The sequence below is a fragment of the Sarcophilus harrisii genome, chromosome 2 (assembly GCF_902635505.1).
Source record: "Sarcophilus harrisii chromosome 2, mSarHar1.11, whole genome shotgun sequence".
Taxonomy (NCBI): Eukaryota; Metazoa; Chordata; class Mammalia; order Dasyuromorphia; family Dasyuridae; genus Sarcophilus; species Sarcophilus harrisii.
In genome coordinates, this window is record NC_045427.1 from 439,059,359 (window position 1) to 439,077,795 (window position 18,437).

At 36.3% G+C, this 18,437-nt stretch overlaps 1 protein-coding gene across 1 annotated transcript in view; it reads right to left on the bottom strand.

Moving 5' to 3' along the window:
* Positions 1 to 18,437, bottom strand: part of ASTN2 (astrotactin 2) — a 1,113,071-nt gene that overhangs the window by 626,545 nt on the left and 468,089 nt on the right. The window contains exons 8-10 of the mRNA XM_031949426.1: positions 11,742 to 11,826; positions 10,947 to 11,021; positions 10,011 to 10,148 (exon numbers count right to left, since the gene is read on the bottom strand). Coding sequence (XP_031805286.1) covers positions 10,011 to 10,148; positions 10,947 to 11,021; positions 11,742 to 11,826 — 298 coding nt within the window. The remainder of the gene's footprint in view (positions 1 to 10,010; positions 10,149 to 10,946; positions 11,022 to 11,741; positions 11,827 to 18,437) is intronic.

Here is an 18,437-nt window from a genome sequence, read left to right on the forward strand (position 1 = left end):
CCAACTCTTTTTGACCCCACTTGAGATTTTTTAAGCAAACATCTTGCATTTTCCTTCTCCAGATTATTTGACAGTTGAGGAAACTGAGGCAAACAGGGTTATGTGACTTGCCCAAAGTCACAAAGCTTGTAAATGTCTAAGACTAAATTTGAACTCAGGAAAATGAGTCTTCCTGACTCTAGGACCAGTACTTTATCCATTGTACCACCTAATCCCACACCTCAAGTTATCTTTTATTTACTTTAGATACACACACTTACACATACACATATACATACACATGTGTGTATGTGAATAGTCAATATTTAAGTGTACATACAAATGCAATCCATCCATCCTTTCTTCCTTCCTTCCTTCCTTCCTTCCTTCCTTCCTTCCTTCCTTCCTTCCTTCCTTTTTTTGCCTTTGCATTACAGGGCTTAGATCAGTACTTGGAGCACAGGAAATACTTCATAAAAGCTTGTTGATTGATTCACAAATTTACCTCTCAAGGTCCCTTCCAGTTTATGCTTCCATGATTCCTTCGATAAGCTCTTGTTGCAGTGGGACTCATTTCAAGGACTGGCAAGGCTTTAACCCAAACTAAATTCTTCAATTTTTAATACCTTACAAGTTGTCATTATATCACAAATGGTTTTATAGAAGTTCTGTGATGGAGATACTACTCTGCTTACCTTGACTACAGCCCAGCATTTTGGGAATCCTAGATCTGAAAAGAGATCATCTAAGGTATCTTGGAGCCTGGGCAGTTGCTGACTGCCAGAGACTTCCAGATAAGAAGCTCCAGTCCTGGAACCTGAACCCATGAACCAAGCACAATGAACTGGCTTTTCTCCAGGTGCCCCACTGATGCTTACAGAGGGGGCTCCTTCATCCTTGTCCCCTTCAGTCAGAGGCACTAGAATTGGCCTTCAGGCTTCTTCCTTTCTATCGTGTGTGATCGTTTTTAATCTAAAGAGCAATAGCTCTGTTCCAACATCAGAAACCCCATTTGAAAAGTGTTTAACTTCTAATGCAGATCTAAGAGGCCATTTCTCAGTTTCACTGTATCGGTGAAGCCTTCTATAATTCAACATCAAATATTTATTATTACGTTTATTAAAGTTTTAATAATTTAGCATCTCCTGCATGTAAGCTGGAAGCTCAGCTAACTGATTCTCTTTATCATACCTGGGTCACTCCAATATTTATATCCTTAAGTATTGGTTTCAGTTTCATTTAGTGAAGAGGTCTCTCTCTTCCTCTAGTCAAACTGATGGTAAGTACAATCTGCTGCTTTTCCCATGGCAAAGACTAACAGGGACCTTGCTCTGGGCTAGATTTGAAAAGATTTACTGAGACGGAGAGGGAAGAAAAAACTCATTCTAAAAGACTCAATATTAAAATTATGATGACAAAAATTAAGATGGGGGAAATATATCTATGTCTCTAGGATGACTGGGTTGAATGACAGACAGCTAGACTACCAGGAGATGTAGCACTTAAGGCAATGGCCATCTGTGGAGGATTTCAGAGGCCTTTGTGGTAACAATTATCTCTGGGAAAATCATTCTTTTAAGAGACCTGGGAGGATTCTATTGGCAGATGTGGTGAATTTTAACAACTTATTCATAGGCAGATGTGGGTTCATCCTCTATAGAAGATTTATGGAAAGACATGGGCAAGAATCAAATTGGATATCAATAGGAAGGTGATTATGTAGACAGTCATTGAGGGAGGATCTACATCAATGAGATCAGAGATTCAAGTAAATAAATACTCAGTCAGCAGGCTTTTTCACAAGTTTTCACCATTTAAACTATTTCCTGCTACCTATCATGCCCTCTTATACTTTACCTGATCATTTATTTATTTTTTTCAGAACTTCCAAAGCCTCAAATGAAATACTTTCTCTATCATGAAACCTTCATTGTTCCTTTGCTAATATTTGTTTTTTTTTCAAACTTCCTAAAACTTGTTTTTGTGTCTCTTCTGATTATTCAGTCTATTTAGATGTAACATTTTTGTACCTGACTGATTCACTTAACTAAACAGTAAACTCTTTGAAGGCAGTTGACATGTCTTATTCATTCCTGCATTTCCTCCTGTAACCTTCCCACATATCGTTTTGCACCAAATAAATGCTTAAAGCTTATTTATTGGATGAATGAATGCTTGATTATATTTGCCCACTTCCAATTCTATAATTTCTCAACAGAGGAAGACAATGGCACTTGTACATGTTACCTCAGGATGGTTATTATAATTACAGCAATTTATGTTTTTAATCTCATTTGGACTTCACAACAACCCAAAGAGGTTGGCACTAATTCCCCCCATTTTACAGAGGAGGAAACTAAGGCACAGAAAGATTAAATGACTTGCTCACAGTCATATAGTTAGGAAGTATTTGAAACAGGATATGAACTCATATGTTCCTTATTCTAAACCCAACAGTTTATTAATGTCATGCTGCCTTACTCAAGAGGTAGTTCCAGGAAGACACTGCTTATAAACAATAGTTCTGCCCTCTTCCCATCTATACCAGATTCAGGTACTGATAGCCATATATGAGACCAGAAGACCAACTTTAGGGCCAATACAACATCAGAAATACCTCAGTGAAAATGGCCTAAAGTAGACATTTATTTTTTCCATTTGGAGGTGGTATTTTATTTTTTCCAGTTACATATAAAGAGAGTTTTAAACATTCATTTTTGTAAGATTTTGAGTTCCAGTTTTTTCTCTTCTTCTCTTTTTTCCCCCCTCCCTAAGACAACAAGCAATCTGATATGGGTTTCTACATGTACAATCACTTTAAACATATTTCCATATTAGTCCTGCTGTGGGAAAAAAAAATCAGAACTAAAGGAAAAACCATGAAAAACAAAAAAACAAAAAAAGTGAAAATAGTATGCATAATCTACATTCAGTCTTCATAGTTCTTTTTCTGTATATAGATGGTATTTTCCATCTCAAGTGCAATGGGACTGTCTTGGATCACTATACTGATGAGAAGAGCTAAGTCTTTCATAGTTAGTCATAACACAATCTTGCTGTTACATATAATATTTTTTTGGTTCTGTTTATTTCACTCAGCTTCAGTTAATGTTAAGTCTTTCTAGGATTTTCTGAAATCGATTTGCTCATCATTTCTTATAGAACAATAGTATTCCATTACATTCCTATACTACAGCTTATTCAACTATTCCCCAACTGGTGAGTACCCCCTTAATTTCCAATTCCTTGCCACTACAAAAAAAGCTGCTATAAACATTTTTGCACATGTAGCTCCTTTTCCCTTTTTTGTGATCTCTTGAGATACAGACTTAGAAGAGATCCTAATAGATCAAAGGGTAGGCCCAGTTTAATAGCCCATTAATCATATTTCCAAATTGCTCTCCAGCATGGTCAGACAACTTTACCATTCCACTAAAAGTACATTAGTGTCCAAGTTTTCCCGCTTCCCCTCCATCATTTACCATTTTCTTTTCCTGTCATCTTACTCGGTCTGATAGGTATGAGGTAGTACTTTAGAGTTGTTTTAATTTGCTTTTCCCTAATCAATAATGATTTAGAACATTTTTCATGTGACTACAGATGACCATAATTTCTTCATCTGAAAATTGACTGTTCATATTCTTTGACCATTTATCAATTGGAGAATGACTTATAGTCTTATAAATTTGATTCAGTTCTTTATATATTTTAAAAATGAGGTTTATCAGAATCACTGGCTGTAAAATTATTTCCCAGATTTTTGCTTCCCTTCTAATCCAGGGTGCATTGGTTTTGTTTGTGTAACTCCCTTTTAATTTAATATAATCAAATTGATCCATTTTGCATTTCATAATGTTCTCCATTTCTTTTTTGTGTTATAAATTCCTCCTAAAATAAAAATTTTAAAAGTATCTGAGGGGAAATGGAAGAAAATAGCCATCAAGATATCAGAATATTCTGGATTCTTCTTATTTTTTTTTTTTTTTTGGAGAAAAAGAAGAAGTCACTGCCAAACTAACAGTGTCACCCTTATTCCAACTCCCCTTCATTCGATGAAATATTCTCCAATATTTTCTAGTGATTATTTGTTACTTGAAATAGTTAAGGCAAATGCAGAGGGTGGGAGGGGAGTTTTCTTTTATTCTAACAATTGTAACAATTCTCACTTTATTTTAATGGACAGGTCTAGTCCTAGACTATTTGGTAAGAAGGTAGAATTTATTTTGAAGAGCTCCCTCCCCAAAATTATCCACTATCACTTTCAGGTAATCAAAATTTGTATGTGTTCTTACAGTAAGAAAATTTTGAACTTTAACGACTTCTTCTTATATAGCATTTAAACACCTTTGCCTGGAATCAAGGCTGTTCACAATTTATTGCCAACCATCCTACCCAGTTCTATGTTATATGTCAATCAGTTGAAGAAACTGGGAATGGTTAGACTGGATAAAAGAAAACTGAAATGGAGTTACTGGTGGGAAGAATAGATATATTCAAGTATTTAAAGAAAGTCATGAGAATGAGGGATTAGACCAAATCATTTAATCCCAAAGAAAAGGACTAGTAACAATAGATAGGAGTTGCAAAGAAAATAAATTTATGCTTAATATCAGGGAAAACATCCTAATAATTAGAACTGTCTAACAGTGGAATGAACTGCTATGAAACATGTGAGTTCCCAGTTCTTAGGGAGGCTAAAATAGCTTAGGCTAGAAAACTACTTGTGCATATACTATAGTATAGTTTCCTTTTGGGTATGGTTTGAATAAGGTGATTGCTGAGGTACCTGCCAGCTCTCAGATTCTACCATAGGATACTCTTCTCCATGTATTTTATATTCAAGTCAAACTGGACTAGACAGTGTTTCTTGAATATGTCCTTTGATTCCCACCTTCATGTCTTTTGTTACTATTTCTTACACTGAATATCCTTCCTTTCCAAAATTACCTTCCAAATTCTTACCAATCATTTAGAATCCACCAAATAACCACCTCCTCTATAGAACTTCCTCTGTCTATACCATTTCCATGCTAAAAACAGCTTCAGTCAACTTCCGATTACTTTTAGAGTAATAAATCTTAGAATTGAAAGTGATTCTCAATTTACCTTCTGGCACCTTTCCAGTTTTATTTATATAATCATTCTCCTTCACAAAATGGGATCATATTTTTTTCCCTCCTTAACTATTTTATGACTATCTCCAGATATTTTAATAAGTATTCTCCCAATTTTAGAATGTACCCCTTCCTCTCTTCCATCTTTTAGAATTTTTATCTTTTTTCAAGTTTTAGCTCAGGTCTCATCAGACACTTCCTTAAACTATTCATTTGTCAGTGCTCTCTCATTTTTTTTCAAATTACTTTGTTTTTTGCTACTTATCTTTGCATGTTTGTTTACTACCTCCAGCAGAATGCATATTATTTTCAGTTAGAAACTATCTTTTCATATCTAATATCTAGCACAGCAGGGGCTAAATAAATGTTTATTTCAAGCTGAACTGATCACCCTAATCAGTGATGACTTTCCTCCTTGGATTTCATATATCATTTTGTTTTGTACCTTCCTAATGTTTATTTCATATTTTTGTTGTTGTTGTTGTTTGGTTGTATCCAAACCCACTTGGGATTTTCTTGGCAAAGATACTAGAGTGGTTTGCCATTTACTTTTCCAACTCACTTGACAGATAAGAAAACTGAGGCAAGTAGAGTTAAGTGACTCACATAGTAAGTGTTTGAGGTCATATATGAACTCAGATCTAGCATTTTATCCATTATATCATCTGTCTGCCCTTTATGTCATAAAAAAAACTGTGTTTATGGTGCTAGATATATTGTTATTCCTCTGTTCAACTCTAAGTTCCATGAGGATAGCCTACACTATTGTCAATTTGATTCTGGAACAGAATATTTCCATCTAATATCCATGAAAGATATATGTAGTAATGCACATTAATTTAGCTATGAATTGTCCACTGAGCTGCATACTTTGGTTATTATCACAAAGCACAAATCAAGTACTTCCTGTATACAAGTTACTGTGACACAATATGGGAATACAAAGAAAAACAAAAAAGATTGTCTTAGCTCTTAAGGATCTCACAGATTAATGGATAATAAAATCATAAATGTATATAGCATTTTAGTTTTATAAAGTGCTTTACAAATATTCCATTTTTTCCTCAAAACAACCCTAGGGAGTTTGTTCAGTCATTTTCCAGTCATGTCCTAACTATTCATGACAATATTAGGGGCTTTTTTGGCAAAGGGAGTGGAATAATTTATCATTTCTTTTTCCAGTTCATTTTATAGGTGAGACAACTGAGGCAGAGTTAACTGAGTTGCCCAAGATCATACAGTTAAGAATTGTCTAAATCCATATTTAAAATCGGGAAGATGGATCTTCCTGACTCCAAACTGAGCACTCTATCCACTGTACCACTTACCTGCCCTATTTTTATAAATAATAAATGAGGAAACTGAGATAGACTGTTTAAGTGACTTAGTCCAGAGTCACACAACTAATAAGTATCTGAGGATGGATTTGAACTTACATCTTTCAGAGCTTCAGACCTACTATTCTATATGTTTCACCTCTTAGATTACAATCATATAACCAACACTAAGGTTTTCAGAGCACTTTACATGTGTTATCTCTCCCTTAAGCCTGGGCATAGGTTTGTATTTTTAAATCTAATATTCTAGTGATGATGTAGCTCAGTGAAGCATGAAGTACTCTAAGCTCTGAAAAATCAAAGTTACAAGTAAAAAATCAGTGGAGAGGTGCATAGTGAGCACGAGTAGGCTAAAACACATTACCAATGAAGAATCCAACAGGAAAAGGGCTGTATGCGATATGAGCAGATAGATTCATGACTGTAAAAGGAGGGAGGTCAATTTGATGTGAAACCATAGCCAATGTACCTATAGCCCACGAGATTCATTAATATGTACCCAATGCCAAGAGATCTGGGTGAAAGTCTCCTGCCTCTTGGTTATCCCCATCCCCATAGATAGTGTGGGGGGACATGAATTGAAACTAAACAAGATGAAAAGTTTGGGATGGATTATGATCTGCATTGTTGTATCTATGAACTCATATATCCATTAAAGTATCAAAGGGCAAGGGGGGAAGGATCAACTCAGAGGAGGCTTGGATTGAATGAGAATTTACAGAGTCAAGGTCAGGGACAGTCTGCAGCCAAATCTTCTCATCCCTCCTGATATCTTACCTGAAAACCGAGTTAGCCACCGTCCAGGGGACCAAGCGAAAAAAGCTTGTTCGGCACCTACTCTCTCCAAATCCTATTAGAAAGCTTGCCTCTCTTTCTTCTCTTTGTCCTGTTATGCTCTAGTCAGCTTCTCTCCTAATCTTTTCTTTCTGTGTGTGATTCCCTGGCTGTATTATTGGCTATCTATAATTATTATCTCTTATTTATTAATTCTCTAACTTATCATCTGACTGTAACTTATTAATTCTTCAAAATGCTCAGTGATATGCTTGTCTGAGCAATGCAGTGTCAAACAAGGTTTATTAGCACAGCCAGGAAAGAGGCAATCCACAGGATGGTTTCTTGGTTCGCCTTTGGTGGAGGCTGTACATTTTTATCCGCATTTGCAGCTGGTATGAGGACAATTGATTTACTTCAGGCAGGGTGGTGGGAAATCTAAGGCTGCTTGTCTTTGGGCAATGCTAATAAGACAACTGTGTTTTCTTCAGGTAATGATGGCTCCTAAAATAGCCTATTATCACCATGGTATTTGGAACTCCATAACAACACCACCAGGAAACTTGGGAATCTTGCCCAGCTAAACTCCTGATTCCCTTCCTCAGAGAATTTCCTTCTCTTCTGTCCTGGGGTTCACCTGCAAAAGTTATTTCCAAGCTCCCAGACTCTATCTGACTGAAGGATAATAGGCCTAGAAGGAAGGATGGGGGTGTTAAGAAGTCCCCTGAAGTTTTCTTTTTTGAGTTGCCACATTTTCCAGAAACACTACCTAAAAGAGAGATAGCAAAAAGGGTACTGGCCTCCAGTTGGAAAGCCATCTCTGCCACTTAGATACGTGACCTTGAGAAAGTCCCTTTCCTGTGAGAACAGAGTCTGGGAGTGATGGTTCACAACTCAGATAAGCTAAACTTTGTTCATCAAAAAATGTTACCTCTAACTAGATAACATTAATCTAAACCAGTGATGTTTCAGGTGGGAATTTTAGTCGCTGTGAATAGGGAAGAGCAAGAAAGGAGGCTTTCCTACATCTTCCCAAACTACATGATAAATAAACATATGTGATCCAGTGGTCTCCAAAGCAGGGGCTCTGGTACCTCTGTGTGTGGGGGTGGGTACACAAGAGCTTCAACTGGGAAGATGGTCTCCAATATAACCATATCTAACCTATCCCCCAACATTCTTCTACTCCTTCTTCATGCTGTGCTATGAAAGTCTCAAAGCACTCTTCTCCTGAGCCAGGTGTCAGTGCCTCAGGTCAATTTTAACCTGAAGTATCTACTTACAGGAGCAGTGTTGGTACCATTGGGAACATTTCTCACCAACTCCCTGCCTCGAAGTCAATAGTGTGCTGATAAATATTTAATTACAAGTTCTCCAAGAGGGGAGAGGTAGGGGAGGAATGGAAGCAAGGCATACTTTTAAGATTAATTTGCATTATTAACATTTTCTCCATCACTTTCTAAAGCACAGATAAGCAACAAAACAATAAACAAAACATTGATTTATAGGGTTTGCTGATTTCCAAAGGGTTTAATGCTTACACTGAAAATTTAACAATCAGCTCTTGAGCTCAGATTGGTTCTAGCACACTCCTGCATTTCAGCTCTCTTGCTGGCTGTGTTAACTGCCTCTCAGAAAGTGGGCTCTGCTCTCTGGGAAGAATGACTTTTAAGGAAAAGCACCTCATATATTCACCTTTTGTGTTTTACATCAAAGTGATTGACTGAGCAAATATAAAAATGTCATTACATTATCTTTTTCTCAAAACCCTTCTATTGTCTATACTTCCCGAATAGTGTTGGAAGTACCTTTATCCTTCCAATCATGTAGGTTTTCACAAGCTTAGTGTCATCTCTGAGTTCTTGATCCCTTCTTCAGACAGCTAAATGATGCATTGGATAGAGTGCAGGGTGAGAGTCAGAGAAACTCATCTTCGTGAGTTCAAATCTAGTCTCAGACATTTACCAGCTGGGTGAACCTGGGCAAGTTACTGAATTGTTTGCCTCAGTTTCCTCATCTATAAATGAGCTGGAGAAGGAAATGGCAAACTTCTCCAGTATCTTTGCCAAGAAAACCCTAAATGAGGTCACAAAGAGTTAGACACGACTGAAAATAACCAAACAGCCACTTTTCCTTTATACCCCTTTAAACGCACATCCAAAATCAGCTGTAACATTCTGTAAGTTCTGACACCACTTCTCTCACATTTGTCTCCTGCCTGTTCACAAGGCTACCACCCTAATTCAGGCCCATCACCTCTTTCTTGGGTTACTAAAACATCCTACTCTTTGTTCTCCATTCCTCCCTTTGGAACATTCAGATTTGCAAACATTGACTTTTCCACATACCCATCAGCAGTTACAGGAGGAGTTAATATAGTTTGCAAAGTCTGTAGATTTTAATTTTTAGTTCCATCATTCTGATTCATACTCCACACACACACAGCTGTCAAAGACTCTCCTTATGCACTGTTCTGACCTTGTTAACTCCATTCTTCAATAAGCTTAGGCTTCTCTGTATTAATTCTAAAACCAAATATTATTTCACCCCTGTTAATTTCTATTTTTGTGTTTTACATTCTATATAATTATCAATATTATATGCTTTATATAAATATATACATATTGGGAATTTGTATGCTTTAAAAAAAACTGAAACAGCTGTGTTATAAAAGCATTTTGGCAACCAGTGATATAATGAACTTATTCATTAGGGGTGGCTGGTAATGTGATTTGTGACTGGCGTTAGGGAAAGAAATAATCAGTTGGAAGCCCAGGCAAAGCTCAGGTTGAGAGAGTTTTCCTACCTGACATCAGCAGGGTCTTCAGTGACAAGCACATCCGTCTTACAGCTGGCCAGTGGGTTGATAGACAGATCCACAGGAGGTACCACAAAGCTCTTGCTGACTGGAAGCCAGAGTCCTTGCCCCAAGCTATAGGTAGACCTAGAAGAGAAGCAGTCAGCATGGGGTACAAAGCATTGGACTCGGAGTTTAGAAGACCTGACTTGGTTCCAACGGGGCCACTTGCTCATTATATGACCTCAGGTAACTTTTTAAATCTCTCTGGGATGCTCTTATCGATAGATCTATAAGAGAGGGGGCTCTAGGAGGTTATTAGAGGGCACAGTGGATAGAACACTGGCCCTGGAGTCAGAAGGAACTGAATTCAAAGATCACCTTAGACATTTACTAGCTGTGTCACCCTGAGCAAGTCACTCATTGGCAATTATTATGTAATTGCAAATAGTGTGAATTATCTATTGATATAATATGTTTTTTGGGTGAGTCCTCTCCTCAGCAAGTCCATAAATCCCATGAAGGTAGAGACCATGCTTTATACTTTTTTGTCTCTCTGACAGCATCTTGCATAAGGCTTCGCACAGAGAAGATATTCAGTGAGTGCACATTCACTTTCCTCATCTTTTAAATGAAGATTTTTAGGCCTTTCTTCTATAACTCATAGAGACATTGCAAGAAATAAACGAGGAAAAAGTAAATCACTTTGAAAATTATTAATATGAAGTCACGGTAGCAGTATCACCAACAGCAGGAATCATGACCAGCTCAAGCCTGTGAGTTGTGTATGGAAAAGATGATTTGGAGGGAGAAAATTTGAGTTGAAATCCTGATCCTGCTAATCTGTGATTATCAGGGGAATATAAAAACAAAACACCAACCTTCCCCTATGCCCAGCTACAGACACCACCCAACCCATATGCCCCAGGAGATCTACCCACTCACCTGAGGATCTTTTCAGGTGCTTGCTCCCCTGTCACAAGGTCATATCCTCTTTCCAGTGTTGTATAAGGCCAAGGTCTGTGACGAAGGGAATGTGGGGAGGAGAACAGAACAGCAAGAGAGACTTGATAAAAGAAGAATTTCATCTCTGGATAAATTTTATTCAAGAAAAAAAATAGACTTACTTATTCTCAGATTTCCCAAACAAGTATACATATTGGGGGGAGGACAGGTTTTATAAAAAAAAAAAAAACAATTCTTTACAAATGAATTAATAGATCATAAAATTCCTTTAAATCATATTTATTCATACATTTAACTATTTTTATTTTAATCTATCATATTGATTATTAGGAGGTTTACAAACAAAAAATGAATTCATTGACACTCAGATCATTGGACCACTAGAATGGGGAAGGGAGGTCAGGAAACATGGAGACACTATTTAGCTTTGTAATTTTGAAATAACCCACTTTCCCCTCTGTAGATTTCAATTTTCCTTATCATAAAAAAGGAGCACTGGTCTTAAAAGTTTCATTCCAATTTAAATATTAAACATTCTAAAATGTTTTTAAAAGTTAATGTTCTGATATTCTATGTTCTAAATTCCCTTCCAGTATTATAATTTTATGTTTATCTCTTCCATTAGATTAATTAAATGGGAAAGGGGTTTTATTTATATTTAACTTTTGCAGATTCTCTCTGTTAGAGAAATGAACTTGCTGTGGTATGTATAGAAAAGATCAGTAAGAGAGAAGTGTTGTTGCTGGCCCGAGCCCAGATTTCCCTGGTACTCACCCTTCACTTTGCCCCCAGTCACTCCGCACACACAGGTGTCTGTGCACAGGATCTGGAGCATAGCCTTCGTGACAGCTGCATTCCCCTTAAAGAGGAAGAAGAAAAGGAAGGTCATGAACATAAAACCTGAGAGGTTAAAACAGCAGCATTAATAATAATGATTCCCCTCAATTAACCACTATTAAGCACTACCAAATTTGGGGAATACAAAGATTAAACATAATAACAATACACAATACCTGTGCTAAAGGAGCTTACATTCTGCCAGTGATAATTGTAACCCTCATTTACTTAGAATGGGCTTTTGAGTTTCCAAAATGCTTCCCTTGAAAATCCCCTGGGAGGTAATTAATATAGGAAATATTAACACCATTTTACAAATGAAGTTTGGAGAGGTTAAGTGATTTGCCAAGATTACAGAGCTAGTTGTCTATTTTTCTGTCTGTCTATGTACCTATGTCTATAGCTATCTCTAAATAGATATTGAAATATATCTCTATATACATATGTGTCCCATATGTACACATGTGTATATATAGAGATGGAATTATTTGCCTATTGTGTACACACATATGTATATGTTTATACATAAATATCCATGTTTATTTCTTCATGTCTACAGATAGCTATATTTAGGTAATACATTTATCTTATATTTGTATGTAGTATATATATGTGTGTGTTTATTTATATAAGTCTATATACTACATATAGTGTGCAATACACATATCTCTATACATTACACATATACATGTGTATATAGGGATATAATATACACATTTATATCCCTATATACATATTGATCTATCTATTGTTGTTCAATACATACACAAAAATACGTCACAGAAACCCCCAAAGCATATATCAATGAGTACCAACATTGGAAAAGTTGGCTGATGGAAGAAAGCAAGAGGGTTCTTTAATTGATGCCCTAAGCAGCCCACTCCCTCCCACTTCCAGCTCATCTTCATTTTCCATCTCATTGCCAACTTTTCTCTTCTCACAGGTGAAAGAAAAAAACTAAACCAAAACAATGAGGAAGGGAAAGAAATAACCATAGTATATGCTTTTTATTTTCTGAAATAATTATTATCTCACTTTCTTCTCATAATAATCTCAGGAGGTAGTTAACTATTATTATCCCCAGTTCATAGTTGAGGAAACTGAGGCAAAAAGAGGTTTAAGTGACTTGCCCAGTATTAGAATATCTGAAGTTAGATTTGAAATCAGGTCTTTTTGGTTCCAGACCAAATGCTCTACCCACGGTGCCACTAGCTGCCTCAAAGATATAAAAGAACTGAGAGAAGACATTAGGAAAGGCTAATTTCTTGGCAGGTAGATTAATAAATAGAACAGAGAGATCATACAAGGAAACTAAAAAATAGATACATTTTTCAGAATTCCTTCCTTCCTTCCTTCCTTCCTTCCTTCCTTCCTTCCTTCCTTCCTTCCTTCCTTCCCTTCCCTTCCTTTCCCTTCCCTTCCCTTCCCTTCCCTTCCCTTCCTTCCTTCCTTTTCTTCTTCTTAACTTTGATAACTTCATTTCAATACAATTGGTTTCTAGGCATGCAGATAGCCCTATATATAGTGTGTCAGATGATTAATTATAATTTAAGTGCCAAATATGTACATAGAACACAAAATTGGGATTTATGAAGATGTGTATTCTAATCTTGACGCGGAAACTCACTATCTGTGTGATCTTGGGCAGGTCACCCAACCTTCCTCCCTCCCTCCCTCAGTCTTTGGTTACTCATCTGTAAATGAGGATAAGATAATATATCTAAAGCACTTTAAAATTTTTTTCTTTTTTATTAAATCTTTTAATTTTTAAAACATATACATAGATAATTTTCAACATTCACCTTTGCAAAACCTTGTGTTCCAAATTTCTTCCTTCCCTTCCCTCCACCCCTTTCCACTTACTTCATTTGGTATCAGTTCATATAACTCAATTATGTTTTTTTCTGAAATATTCATGATCATACAATCGTATTTCATTATATTCATATCCGCAATTTGTTCAGCCATTCCCCAATTGATGAATGTCACCTTGATTTCCAATTCTTTGCCACCACAAAGAGAGCTGCCACAAACACTTTTGTAATGTGGATCCTTTTCCCTTTTTTATGATCTTTTTGTGATACAGACCTAGAAATGGTATTGTTGGATCAAAGGGTGTGCACAATTTTATAGCCCTTTGGGCATAGTTCCAAATTGCTATCTAGAATGGTTGGAGCAGTTTGCAATTGCACCAATAATATGTTTCAATTTTTCCATCTATTCTCCAACATTTATCATTTTCCTTTTCCATCATATTAGCTAATTTGATATGTGGAAAGTAATGCCTCAGAGTTGTTTTAATTTACATTTCTCTAATCAATAATGATTTAGAATATTTTTTCATATGACTATAGAGAGTTTTAATTTTTTCATTTGAAAATTGCCTGTTCATATCCTTTGATCATTTATCAATTGGGAAATGACTTGTATTCTTATAAATTTGACTCAGTTTACTATATATTTTAGAAATGAGGCCTTTAAGATCTTAAAGGAAGAAAAAGACCCACATCTGCAAAAATGTGTGTGGCAGCCCTTTTTTGTGGTGGCAAGAAACTGAGTGGATACCCATCAATTGGAGAGTAGTTGAATAAATTATGGTATATGAATGTTACGGAATATTATTGTTCTGTAAGAAATGACCAGCAGGATGATTTCAGAAAGGCCTGGAGAGACTTACATGAACTGATGCTGAGTGAAATGAGCCGAACCAGGAAATCATTATACACGGCAACAACAAGATTATACCATGATGAATTCTGATAGATGTGGCTCTCTTAAACAATGAGATGATTCAAACCAGTTCCAATTGTTCAGTGATGAAAAGAGCCATCTACACCCAGAGAGAGACTATGGGAACTGAGGGTGGATCACAACATAGCATTTTCACTCTTCCTGTTGTTGCTTGCTTGCATTTTGTTTTCTTTCTCGGTTTTTTTTTTCTTTCTTGATCCGATTTTTCTTGTGTAGCAAGATAACTGTATAAATATGTATACATATATTGGATTTAACATATATTTTAACATTTTTAATATGTATTAGACTACCTATCATCTAGGGGAGGTGGTGGAGGGAAGGAGGGGAAAATTCGGAACAGAAGGTTTTGCAAGGGTCACTGTTGAAAAATTACCCATCCATATGTTTTGTAAATAAAAAACTTTAATTAAAAAAAAAAAAAAGAAATGAGGCTTTTATCAGAAACACCGGTTGTAAAAATTATTTCCCAGCTGTCTGCTTCCCTTCTAATGTTTGTTTCATTGGCTTTGTGAAAAATCTTTTTAATTTAATGTAATCAAAATAATCCATTTTGCATTTCATAATATTCTCTATCTCCTTTTTGGTCATAAATTCTTCCCTTCTCCATAGATCTGACAGGTAGTTTCCTTGATCTCCTAATTTGCATATGGTATCAGCATTTTATTCATGTTTAAATCATGTACCCATTTTGATCTTATCTTGGCATACGTGTGTGTTGTTGGTGTATTCCTAGTTTTGTCATCCTATTTTCCAGTTTCTCAGTAGCTTTTTGTCAAATAGTGAGTTCTTATCCCAAAAGCCACAGTCTTTGGATTGATCAAAGTGACTATCTGTCTTGTTCCCTTAATTAGAATGTAATTTCCTTGAGATCAGAAACCATATTCAAATGCAAACTTGTACTCTTTACAACATCCTGTTCAAGGCACACATTAGGTGTTTGGTCAGCATCTGCAGACTGGTGAAGTGACTTCTGCTAGATGGAAAGAAGATGGAGAATTATTTGGATCTTTGAAATTTCCCTGGGAGTTAGTAATCCAAAGGGGGAGGGGAAATGTAAAGTAGCTAATGATGTGCTAAAATGCAACAGCACCTTCATGAAATATTCACTACCTTAAACACGTCTAATATTAAAGATTAAAAGTCCTGGGATTTGTCCTCACAACTCCCAAGACTGATTTATGATCTGTCAAAAGCCACGGGCCTCATGATTCATAACAGAAGAGGTAAAAACCATTAACTCTGTATAGGGGGAAGAGATTTGGGCTGGGGGAGGGTGGCCATTGATTGTCATTTCTGGAAAGAATGAACTTCAAGGTCCCCATCTCAAATTCTAATGACATCATGCCTTCTGCCTCTGCTGACCATTACCAGCTCCTCCCTTTACCCTCCTCTTGCAGAGAATAGGAAGCCTCATTAGAAAGGATTTTTTTTTCCTCCTGAGTGCTTAACATGCAACTTTCTCTCAGCAGTGAGTGGGTCATTAATTCCTGACACTCATTACATAACAAATATGTATTCTGCAAATGAGAGGCAAATCATATCACTGGCCAAGCAGAGCTGCCAAAGAGTAGAGGAGGTCACTCGGTCTAGGGTAGCCCAGGACACTAGAGGTCTCTGGGACAAGCCACTTTTAACCTACCCCAGGGATGCACTTTGGAGGCTGGAGCTTTCCTTGGTGTGCTGGACACAACCCCTGTCCCGGGGGTTAATGCCATCCTTTTGCATTCTGTGAACTAAGTTTATTTTGAGCTTCATGGTGATTACTGTTTGCATTCAGCTTGGGTGTCTGAAGCAAGCTCTCCATCAATCCAAAGGATATTGGCTTTATTGACTCCAGTTTCCCATTCTCATGGCTAACCTTGCTGGATGGATATTTGCAACAATGCATTTCATTTTTTTTTGTAAACTATAAAGCCTTAGGCAGCAGCTGTGTGTTAACTCTTTCTAATGAGAGTACCATTTGTTCCTTGATGCTTGCATGTAACCGGTGCAAACAAGGAGGCTGAAAAGGGCTGAATGAACACATTTATCTGGCAGATTAGTCTATAAACATGGTTGCTGAGTACTGAATATGAACTATTCCATGTTATTTTTTAAATATATGTTGTGTGAGGGAGAAGTTTATTTATTTATTTTTAAATTTTGAATTTGTGATAATTCAGTCAGGGACTAGGTCACACTTTACAGCATCTATAAAGAGAGTGTTCTTAAAGAAATTGAAAGCATGAAAGAAATTACAATAGCAATGTTGAAAACAAAATCATAGAGCTAGTAGGAAACAGAGCTCATTTAATGTAATTTTCTCATTTACAAACAAGTAAACTGAAGACCAGAGAAGATGAGGGACACAACTAATTGATGACATTAAGGTAATTAGAATTTAGGTTTCCCAGTTCCTAGTCAAGTATTCTTTCTATTATACTCTATTATCAGAATATTTGAGATTACAAGCTTTTGAAAATCACTCATTAACATATAGATATATAGTCTATAGATATGACAATATCTGTATACTGTATATCTTTGATGGATGTTAAATTGCAAAGCAGTTCAGTCAGTTTTTATTACAGCTGCTGTCTAAAGGGGCTCTAATAAGGAGTACTTTCTTAGTTTAGTTCCTGCTAAAATGTGCAGTAGGAAATAATGAAATTATCCTTCTTTTTAAATAGTTGCTGCATCAGACTGATTTCACACATTGTAACATCAAATACACCATATGCTATATGCAATATTCTATGTATACTTGAAAAAGAGATGGCATCAAAAGTGTAGAATACACTATGTTTGGATTGCAGATATAAGTTTGTACTTGGGTACAAATTGTAGCTACTTACAATCTGTGAGTTTAGGTAAGTCCCTTTCCATCTCTGAGCCTTGATTTTCTCATCTTTAAAGGAGATTAGACTATTTGATTACTAAGGTCTCTTCCAGCAATAATCTTATAAATAGATTTAAGATTTTATCTGGGGTAGTCAGCTTTGAAATAAGTGACTTATCTTCAGTTTTTTCTAAATAAGATCCACAAATATTATTTTGGGGTTGTAGGAGGAGGAAGAAGGTTTTAGTATCTTTGTTGTGGGAGGGCAGTATGGTGTGGGTGGATAAACAAAAAGAACATTGGAGAAATACTGAATACTGGATTCTAATTCCAACCCAACATTAAATATCTGTGCTACCTTTCTGAGATTCAAATTCCTTCCATTTAAAATAAAGGGGCACTAACAGTTCTAATATTATTTTGCATTATAATATTCCATTATGTAAAATACTTTACTGATTTGTGCTAAATTCAGATGGTTCATCTTCTAAGTTCTCTTCCAGATGTTTCATTTTATGTCCTGTATTCTAAGGAAACTTCAAAGTCTGTTTTGTTATCAAAGTCTGTTTTGTTTATTCTAAGATTTTGTGTTCTAAGGTCCCTTTTTAGCTTTGACATTTTCTGTTCTAAGTTCTGCTCTTGCATTCTATGTTTCTCAGAGTATAGAAACCAAAGGCTTGCTATTCCCCACAGAGAAAGAAGCTAGTAATGAAAACCTAAAAATGTGAGGGGGAACCCTAGATGGCCCAAGTATGCTCTTTTATTTCTCCTTTGAGTATAGTTCTGAGATCAGGTGCCAAAATTCCTGAGAAATGGATTTTTTTCAATTTGGTACTAATCTTGTGGGTCCAGAGTTTTGGAGTTTTAAAGCCATAGGCTAGATGAACAGCTAAAAGACTCAAATTATTTTTCCCTCATGGTATGGCCTTAGAACAATTCAAGAAGGAAGGAAGTAATCTGTGCTTCCTAACCAGGAATTTCTATTCTAGGAAAAGTGACTCGGTGCACATTTAGTTGAAGGAGGAGAAAGCAAGATTGGGGGGCAAGGGAGCAGATGTGTG